This window comes from Lepidothrix coronata, unplaced genomic scaffold, assembly GCF_001604755.1.
Source record: "Lepidothrix coronata isolate B3197 unplaced genomic scaffold, Lepidothrix_coronata-1.0 Scaffold42, whole genome shotgun sequence".
Lineage (NCBI taxonomy): Eukaryota > Metazoa > Chordata > Aves > Passeriformes > Pipridae > Lepidothrix > Lepidothrix coronata.
Window position 1 is genome coordinate 2,400,836 of NW_016690222.1, and position 11,048 is coordinate 2,411,883.

At 34.5% G+C, this 11,048-nt stretch overlaps 1 protein-coding gene across 7 annotated transcripts in view; it reads right to left on the reverse strand.

Annotated features, from left to right (window-relative positions):
- The window catches only part of PACRG (PARK2 coregulated), a 227,030-nt gene that overhangs the window by 169,702 nt on the left and 46,280 nt on the right, over positions 1-11,048 (reverse strand). For 6 of the 7 annotated variants that reach the window (XR_001874559.1, XR_001874560.1, XM_017813707.1 and 3 more), the window contains exon 3: positions 5,553-5,687. Coding sequence is in view for 4 of the 7 variants with exons in the window: in XM_017813707.1 (XP_017669196.1) it covers positions 5,553-5,687 (135 nt within the window). In the remaining 3 variants the exon portion in view is untranslated. Of the gene's footprint in view, positions 1-5,548; positions 5,688-11,048 lie in introns of all 7 variants that reach the window. The other variant, XR_001874561.1, reaches the window with a different exon arrangement.

Here is an 11,048-nt window from a genome sequence, read left to right on the forward strand (position 1 = left end):
AAGCTTTGCAACAGAAAACTTGTCTCCCCTCCAACTATACTGGTTGATATAAAAAAAGTTGGTTTTCTCTCACTTAAAACTTAACCCTTAAGCAAGAAAAAAGATTGCACCTCCAGGAAAAGAAACCCAAATTTAAAATTCAGTTATTTTAGAGAGAAAACCCCCAAAGTCCAACACCCAAACCAACCAACCAAAACAAAACCAAAAAACACCACCAAAACAAACAAACAAACAAAAAGATATTTCTTGGTATATAGGTAACAGCTTACTCATAGCAGTTCTGAATTCTATATAAACTAGTATACAGCACACTGATAAAACCAAGTGAAGAATGAGAGTTGCTAATAAAAATTGTAGTTCTGTGGCATGTTCCAACCCTACTACTAAAAGCAACCTTCAAGAGTCTGCATAAGGTAAAAAGTGTGCACACATTCCAAATTCATGATGTTAAAGGCAAACCACTTTTTTTCACCACTCCATTTATTTACTATCAGCAAGAAGTAATTTTGCTACTATAGCTTATACTAGCTCCTGAAAATAAAATTAACTGCGTAGGAAAGAGGAGGTGAAGAGAAATTAAAATTAAAATGGTAGAAGTCACATCCTTAGTGAACACAGCTATTCTGGAAAAACAGCATAAACTCCAAAAGATAGAAATCATGTTCAGTGCTGATATTTTGCTTGACAAGTTTGCGTTTCTGAATTTGGTTTTCATTTCTCTGAAATTGCTAAAATTCTTTTGAAGAATGGAAGTTTCTTTTACCTCTGCATAATGATTCTCATAATTAACTCCACTCCCTAAAAAATAATTTTTCAAACATTCTGATGACTTTCTGTGTGATACAGAGAGACTGCATTTCAAACACATTCTTAATAATTCAGAAATACTTTCTTAGTGTTATCAACTTTCTTAGTCAAAGGTTTAATTGCATTCTGACCTTTTTTAATTCAGTATCATATATTTAAAAATGGAAGTGCTTTTCAGACCTGAACTATGAGCTTTTATTATTCATAGCTTGGTATGAGACTGTGCAAAAGACAGTATTACTACACTTTGAAAGAAAATTCTGATATACATAAGATGAAAAAAAACTGTGGGAAAGTAGTCACAGAGCTTATAAATATTTTAACACATTCTTTGCCAAAAAAGATCACTTTCTAATGTTATCTAACTCTAAATTAACAACAATTTATGTTCCAAAGTTTCGTGTTTGATACACATTTTCAAACCATACCATTATTATTCATTCTCTGCTAGTGGACAAAACCAAATGCTTCATATTTGGAAAGACCCTCATACATTCGTTAAATAACCAAAGAAATTGTTTATTTCTAGATCTCAAAAATACTGCTTTATAAAAAAAAATAAGCATTATATATTTGCAGTAATTTTAAAGCACAGATACATAGAGACCTCTATGTATGATCACAGAGGAAGGATAAAAACAAAGGCTTCCAATTTGATATTAAAATATTAGAGAGTATATGCCATTTAGCAAAGAATTCACCGACTGCTAGTACATCCCTGAATGGAGATGAAAAGTCTTGAATTAATTTTGTAATGATTTTTTCACTTTAATTGCAATAAAAACCAGAAAGTTGTGTACTGAGCTAGAAAAAAGGTCAGGGTTTTTTCATAGACATAATTAACAAGCCATTGTCTATATTCACCTTTAGAAAGTGACATAAGGAAAACTTTTTTCCTTTGAAAACAAAAATTGGGAACACCAAGACAATCATGTCTTCCTCTTTTAGAAATATATGTGATTATAGCCTCTAGTACCACATAATTTTAGCGTGGTATTATCAGAGTTTTTTTGATCCTTTTTCTTTTCCTCTGGATGCTATTCCTTAAAACCAGGTTTGATTTCCCATTATTGTATATAATATGTTGTAAACATATATTTTCATATATTTTCTTCCATTAGGTTGAAACAGGTGTATTTGAACTTTTAACAATAGTAAAACTTACCAACCAGAATTACAGAAATATTCTAAGAGATATCTGTCCAAACTTAAAGACTGAGAATTAACACAGAACACACATCTTGCTATAATGGTCTTGTAGTGACATCCAATTTGCTTTGGTCTCTTTTTTTTTTTTTGAGAAAAGGCACCAAGGTAAACACCATAGTTTATCTGCACAGTTTAATCTTGTCTATGCTTAGGATTAAATTGGAGTAAAAATGTCTCTTTATAAATCTAGAAATTATTTTGGAAATAACTAAGTTAAACAACAACATAGCACTATTATTTCATAATTAAATATTCAACACATGCAATTATTCAGAAATAGTTCTGTGTTGTTCCTGAAGTTTAAGTTTATATTTTATTTACGTCTACAACCATAGTTATATGTAGTCAGCTCTTACAGGAAATTAATCATGGGCTTAATTTAAAATTAGGGGTATGCAGAACTGTCACAATATCAAGGATCATTTGTGCATATTTTTTGGTACATATTAACACAATTCATGAATATTAAACCATTTTAGATTCTCCTGTTGTAGCTTAAAATTGACTGTATTCTGTCTGCAGAATTACAGTAAAGTGAACAAGAATTCAAAGTGTTTTCAAACAAAAACTTTAATGTCTGATAGTTACGGTTTTGTTTCAGTAATCATAAAAAACAAAGAAGCAAATAAAAAACAGCAGTGTATTTTGCAGGAAACAACAAAATCCTGTAGTATTTTCTTTTATCAGAAAAAATCAGATTTCTGAGGCTCTCTTGCATTTTCTCTCATGCACCACTTGGTAGACAAACTAACAATAGTGAAAGGAAGCATGATATACATAACAACTAAACAGAGAAACAAAACCCTCTCAAAATAAAATATTGATATTGTGCAATTATAGCAGGATTAAAATATCACTGTTACCATTTATTTCATCTGCAAATAAGTATAGTTCAACCAACCTTTTACAGGACATTTTGCCAAGACACATTTCATTGGCAAAATATCTTTTCACTGTCATGAATTTAAGCAGTATTGAGTAAAATATATTTGCAAAAAATTTACTTATTTAATTAGATTTACAATTAAATACGATGAACTGATCGAAATTAGCCATTAGATGTCTGTTGGATATGCAAGTCCTAATAACAAGTGAAAAATAGAGACCTTAATTTATCTATACCTTTAAATATTAGCTAGTGATGAACAACATTCTCACCCTTTTGCAGCACTGGGCAGCCTATAAGACTTTAGAAGGTATCTAATGTAATCTTTGAACTAGAAAACTCTCATTTGCCTGCTTCCTCTACTTAAACTGCACAACAATCTATGATGGTTGCATGTCAAACTAAACAAAAATCTCAAGTAACTCTACTACTTCAGTATTGTTTTCTTAAGTACCTGCCACAGAACTCAGTCTGGATTGACTTTTGACTAAATCAAGTGGCAAGGAATAAGGGAAATAAGGTTTGACCTGGCTGTGCTAATGTACAAATGGAATCTCTGCTACTGTGCTGCCTTCTCGAACCCATGCTGAAGTCCAATAATTTGTTTCAAAAGAAAGGAAATAGCAAAAAAACCCTGTTGCATGACACCTCAGTCCTATATTGCACTAGGTAAATGCCAGTGTTTTACTGTGGTAGGTGTACATTAGATCTGTAAGACTGCAAATGTTGTTAAGAATAAATACACACTGGATCTTTGACTAGAGACTCTGCCATTGTGACTGTTTATGGTAGTACATTTTCAAACAACTCAAACGGTCAGATAAAGGAATATCACACTTACTCTAGACATTTGTCTATGGTTGGAAGGCTTGTAGATAACAAATTAGGAAGCTGGAAGAGACCCATAAGGATTATCGAATCCAACTCCTTGCTCCTCACAGAACTACCTAAATAATATGACTAAGAGTTTTGTCCAGAAACTGATAGGCTTGTTACTGTGATCATTTTCCTGGGGAATCTGTTCCAGTGACACCCTCTCAGGGAAAAACCTTTTCCTAATGGACCATCTGAAATTCTTATATAGCTTCATTCCATTTCCTCATGTCCTAAGTCAACTAAGCAGTCAGTAGCATCATCTAGTGGAATGCCAGTCCTTATGAGGGAAATACATGCATCAAAATGCCATTAAAATGAGGTAATTTTTCTGTACCTCTCAGTCTGATTTTGAGAAATTAGAAATTATAAAGCCTCAAGATAAAAACTAAATTGTGCAGATTTTTTTGCAGTTGCTTGAAGATCATCTTTGGGTGATCACCTGGTGATGAAAGATCAGAGTGCAGACCTGTGTTGTAAGCCTGTGAGTTTTAGTCCAGTAAGGGAATTTCTAGTGTTGCCTAAAGCCCAATTGCACTGGAATCTCATTTTGATCAGAGGTAAAGTCTTCTTGGATAGAGATTCCCATTGGTGCAAAACTATTAATTGTTCCTTGTGGTGATTCAACACTGCTATATAGGCAACAAAATGGTAGCACAAAGCTCTCTTCACTACTTCAATAAGTGAAAAAGCTACTTTAAAAATCTAGTTAATATCAAATATAGTACCACTTACCACACTATAGGACTCATCCTGTTGGCTTCATTACAGGTAGAATCCATTATAAGATTGCAAAATCCCTCCTTTTAGTGTTGACTAACATAGCTATACATTTAAAATTGGTATCATGTTCTTGAAATGAACAATTTATAACATTCTACAAATCTGATATACTTTGTTCATGCGTATCGTGTTCATTTTCTGTAACTATCGCTGCTTCCAGCAAAATCTTATTGTAGTCCAATAAATAGGACAAAAAAATACAGTAATTCATGATAACCAAAATAATTAAATAGTAGGAGCAGGTTAAAGATCAGCATTCATTTTTTAAATTAAATTTAAAAGTCTGCGGTAGTTACTTAGAAGATTGGCAAGTTTTACAAATAACATCGCTAAGCCTTTTAGAGAGAAACACAGCTGCATTAGAATGGAGTCATTAGGCGATACATTTATTTTGAAGCCAATTAACCTTTTGTCAGAGAAATGTCGGAGCTGTAATGGTTTCAGCAGTGGAGGTCAGCCTGTAACAGAGGCACGTATGACAGCGATTACGCTGTCTGACATATGCTGTAGACCGAGTACGGCCGTGGAATGAGAATCTGCCTTAGTTTGTATTCTGCTCTGCATTTTCAGGGAGCAGGCAATCTTGACCTATCCATTTAGGTAATTAAAGCTTCTATTTGGAAGTGTCCTGCAGGAAGGTGAAATTTGTGGGAGATAAATGGCTGCTGCTCACTGTATCCAGCCACTTCCATCATTTGATGGACTGCCTGAAACAGGCTGCATTGCCAGGTCCTCATAAAAATAGAGATGAATTGGGCAGGAGACAATTCTCTAAGGCAAAGCAACTCTGTCATCTTCCTTTTTGCAGCATATAATTTAATTGTTAGCCAAGGCAGACAGCTGACTCAGGGGCCTTTCTCTAATGACTTTCCCACCGTCTTCCATTTGCTAAGGAATTATTTCAGTGTATTTACTTGCAAGCTAACTTTGTTTGACAATGAGAGATGTCACTTCAATAAGCTCAGCTGGCTGTCACAGCTGTGCCATGACTTACCTTCCAGGCGATTTTGTTTGCTATCGTATCATGCTCAACGGCAATTGGAAAGTCTCCTCTGTCATAAAACTTGCGAAATGCCGTGGGCTTTGCTGGTCTTTCTTTTTGTGATCCTGCAAGTGGGGGCCCTCTTACCTTAAAAAAAACCCCACAAACAAAACAAGAAAAAAAACCATAGTTTAGTGGTAATATATTTTTAGAAAAAGCCTAATTTACATGGCTTAAATAGATATGAAAGAATAACGCTGATCTCCGAAATTATACTTTGCTTTCTTCTTTACATGTCACTTCATGTGTAAAGTACATTTTGCTAGTGATCTACAGATTTTGTTAACTGGTTTTTTTGTTGCCAATTTCAGATTGTCCCGTAAGAACTGATTATATTTCGAAGCAGATCTCTCCATTACCACAGCACTTTTAAACAGGATTAAAACACCATGAAGATATTGACATTCTATAGTAGAAGTTGTTGGAAAATTAAGTATTTCTCCTTTTTATGTTTGCTTCTTTCTAGAAGTAATTTGATTTGATTTCCACCTAATATTACTGTCCACACCTTCCATTGTCTTTCCCTAGTCATTAGGTAATGAGATTAGGTGATCTCCTTTAGCAAATCCCTTCCCCAAATGCTATGGATTTGGCTTTGATATGACTCCCAGTCCTTCAGTATTTATGGCTGAAGCACTGGAAAGAATGAAGGTCTTCTCTCAGACCTCTCCCCTCTGCCTGTGAGGAAATTTGATTTAGCTCCACTTAGTTCCTTATCTGAGTTATTGCTGGTTTAGCATATTGCATAGGTTGAATGACAGTCCAATTCCAAAACGCTCACATTGGAATCTTTTTCTCAGACAAATATGGTAATAACAGCAACTAACAATTGACACTAAGATAACAGAATTTCAAGTACTTATAAGAAATCTATTGTCTAAGAAAATTAACAAAGCTAATCTCAAATGCTAAAAGAGTCTAAGAGAGTCTAAGAGTTAAACTAATCTCAAATGTCCTTGACAACTGATTCTTTCCTGAGAAACTCTATAGCTGTACATCTGGAATACAGACTTTCTACAGTTCTCTGCATATCTCTTTTGTCAAAAATGCTTTTATAACTTGCTACCTTTTATAATACAGAATGTGTAAGTTTCAAAAAAAGGTGAGAGCTTCAAGGATCATAAATCAGATCTAGTATTTTGTATTGTTCTATTTGTTTCTCTGTCTTCAGTGGCCCTTATATTAGTTTCTAGCAGTACAGACATTCAGCTTTCCAGTGAACAGAATGCAAACATGTAACATCCTTCGTTTCATTTCTGCTATTCTGTAATTTAACTCAGCTAACTACAGATCTAAATTTGACTTGGCACTTTTTTCCTCCAAAGTATTTTGACATCATTTTCCACTAGCTGAAGTAGAAGGGTCCGCTAGTGATAAAACTACACTGTATTTTCCTAAAAATAGCTTACATTAGTGTTACTAAACTGTGACCTATTGTTGCATATTGCTGTCCCTGATAGATCATGTCCAGTGCAAATAGATTTGATATGCACAGCTGTAACTTTGCTTAGTAAACGCATCCTGCAGCAGTTGAGAGCAATACTCCAAGAAAAGCATTTCTATCCAATGCAACTAAAACTTATTCTTCTGCAGAGGAACAATTTTTTCTATGCCACTAGTCTAAGTACTTTCACTTGGTTTTTTGGTCTTTTGTTTGTTTGTTTGTTTTTTCATTTCAGAGAAGTCTATGAGTCACTGAGCATTTGAGGCCACTAGAAAAGCACTTCTGTTCTTTTTGTGTATTTTTCATAAACAGGTCCTTCACACAGCCTTTAAAAGTTTATTTTCTGTACAGTATTAGAAGTCCCTGTTATATTAAATTTTAACTAAGATTATTGATAAAGAATATGTTGTCTTGACTACAATATACAATCTGAATTGTTTCTCTCAGACTCTCATAATTGGAGGTTGTTAATGCAATCCCAAATTGCATCTTATTTGATACAAAATGTTTTATTCTTCCAACTTATGTTAGTAAATTTACTATGACCCTTTTCCTAACGCAACTTTATGACTTTTCTAGAAAATACGCTTATGTCATTTCAACTTCTTCCAGTTCTTTATTCAGGAACAAAGATGCTAGAAGGACTAAAAGTACCTTGGTTATCAAACCCATTGTGCATTGTCCTTACAAGAGGGTTAGAAACCCCATCTTAGGTAGTATGCCTACAATTCTCAAAAAAAAAAATCTCAAAAAAAGATATGGTAGAATTAGAAAAGGTTCAGAGAAAGATAATGACTGAGGGTATGGAATTGCTTTTACAAGAACAGAATAAACTGGGAAAATGATTACTAAGGAGGAATAAAATAAAGAACTATACAATCAAGACATTACAGAGAAAATGAATAAGGACAGATTTTCCACCATCTCCTTCAGTAAAAGTAGGGGATATAAAAAAAATCTAGTCAGTAAGAAGTTTGCAACAAACAAAAGTAGTTAACGTATTCATGCAGCAAACAGTGGATTTCTGGAACTCTTTGCCAAAAGTCAGTGTAGGAAATACTACAAGTTTCTGTACATTCAAGCTATGACTGAAAAAGTTGATGAAAAATAAATCTATTCAGGTTGACTAAATCCTTATTGCCAGTGATCAGAAATACCATTTCTATTTATATAATATTATCTTTTCACATGATACAGTCAGTCTGGTAGATCTACTAGCCTTACATTTAGTCTCTCATAGCCACATCACACTGGCATCTCATTGGTTACGTGATATACATTGACTAACTGCTCCAGGAACTATCTTTTCCAGTTGATGAGCTCTATGCTAATAACATAATTTCTTGTCATTAGTTTTAAGTGCATTATGTTGTACTTTGTACTAATATATTTAATTCCATTTCTATTATACCAATTCTCAAGGGCTTCCACTTCTATCTGTGTGACACTATAATCTTCATCTGTTTTAATATGAACTCCAAACATTATGTCAACTCTAAATTTCATTATACAATCATGATTTTTTAAAATGAAAATATTAAATAAGGTTAGCCTTAAAACCACTTCTTAGAAGTTCCATTAGTAACTTTTATCTATCATCATTTCCCTAATTTCAATATTACATGTAATTATTGTCTCCATTTCATGGACTTTCTTACCCATCCAACACATCTGGTACTATATGACTACTGAAGCAGTATGTATAGCTAGAGAAATAGCAGCATAACACATGCTTGAAAATAGTCTTAAGAAAGAGATATTGTTTTTCCCTTTGTCTTTAAGATGCTTTTCTTGTCAGATTGGCCTGCAATAGGCATAGAGACCTTTAAATACCAGGAAGGGCAACTGACTTCAAAGGAATGAAATTATCTACACAGGAATGAGACTAACATCTGTCTAGAAGAAAGAAATATCAGTGATCAGGAAGACAGTGGCACTGTCCCTGCATTGAAGATATGGTATCTTGCATGACTGAAGAGTACTGTTGCTCTGCTTTAAGTTTATCCCATGGAGACAACTTGTTCCTTTTATTGGCATCTGAGATATTCACTAGAGTGACTGCATTGAGCTAGTACTGTTTACCTTTTGCAAACAGTTTCTTTTCTGTTCTATCTTCATTACTAAGGAGACCACCACTATCATATTTGGTACTCTGAGCACTGTTCTCTAATGCAGACATCTCTTTGGGTCATTCTAGTCATGCATAGTCTGTCTGAGGAAAAGTTTATGTGTACAATTTTCTCTTTTTCTTTTTTTTTTTTTTTTTTAATTCCTGATCCTGATGTATTTTGGTTTATGTATTTATTTTCCTATACTTAGATTTTAAGTAGCCCATTTTGAGACCAGACTTCTTTTTGTTTTCTCTTTGCAGCCTATCACAATACAGGAATGCCAGTCTTGAATTCAGATTAATTGCTATTAAAAAGTAATAAAAAACGTAGCAGTTAGATTCTGGGATAGAGTATCCAGAGTGAGAAGCTGTCTCAGAAGCACTAGGCCAGTCAAGTTCTCCAGAAAACAAAGTCGAATTTACTTATTTTTTGCTTTTCTTACAGAAGATATATTTCTCACAGTAGAAAACTGTTGAAGTCTCTCCCAGCAGCTGAATGATGGCTCTTAAAAGATCTTTTCTTCATGGAGATTTATTAATTCTCCATGTACAACTCAGTAGGACTTTCCTAGCAGTAATGTGACAGTTTCTGAAGACAAAACTAGTCCCTAATTTCCAAATGTAGAAGCCAGAGGGATAATACCTACTGATCTGGTGAGAGATGAAACAATCTTATTTACCAAGCTGTTTCCATACAATGTGCTATTCAAAATCTTAAAGAAATGTTACAGTTTGAACTCTTAGGGCAAGAGTAAGTATGCTTTCACTGGCTCACTAGGGAGCAGTTGCAAAGGGAGTTCCTAGAGGCTGGTATTGGGTTTGATACTGTTCAACATCTCTATAACGGATGTGGATGATAGAACTGAATGCTTGCTTTGAAAATTTGTGGATCATACCAAATTGAAAACAGCCATCACGCAGACAGGCCTTCACAAATTAGAAGACCAGTCCAACAAGATTTGCATAAATGTAATGTCTTGCACATGAGATCGAAAAATTCCAAACAGCAGTACAAGCTGGGTGGGATCTGAATAGCTGGGCTGTAGCTTTGCTGAAAGGGACCTGGGGATTCTCACTGAACTTGAGCTAGCAGTCTTTGCACCAATGAATGCAGAATGAGCCCTGGATTGTATCAATAAGGGCACATCTGGAATATTGTGTCCAGTTCTAGTCCTACCAGTCCATGTCTAGCAGAGGACCGTGAAGAACATTAGGAATCTGGAGATCTTGACAGAAGGTTTGAGAAATTGGATGTGTTTAGTCCAGAGATGAGAAGGCTTAGGGGAGGATCTAACCACAGTCTTCTAATACCCAAAAGATATAGAGAAGATAGATGTATATTGTCTTCAGGATGCACAGAGCAAGAGGCAATGAGTGCAAATTACTTCAAGAGAAATTGTGTCTGGATACAACAGAAGAACCATTAGACAAAAAGGAAACACTGGAATAGGTTGCTCAGAGAAGTGGTGGAATCTCCTTGAAAATATTTGATTTGGCCCGGCAAGGATCTGAAAAAGACAAATCAATGACCCAGCTTTCAACAGAGGCCTGAACTAGATGATCTCTATAAGTTTCTCTCAGCTGAGGCTCCTCTGTGATTTTATGTTGACAAGTGAAATACACAAAAAGTAATCACACAATGCTTTCCTATGTGATAATGAGTTTTTGTCTTCTTACATTTTATATTATTATAATTTCTGACAAAAAGGTCTTCTTCAACCTAACAAAAATATTTTGTTGCAAAATGTACCAGTTTGGAGTTGGCGTCCTGCCAAGTCTCCGAAACTCGACAACAGGGTCCCCTTCCCAGAGAGGGAAGGAAAAAAAACGACAAAAAGGAAAACCAGGCAGCCAAAGTTCTAGCAAATATATATATATATATATATATATGAGA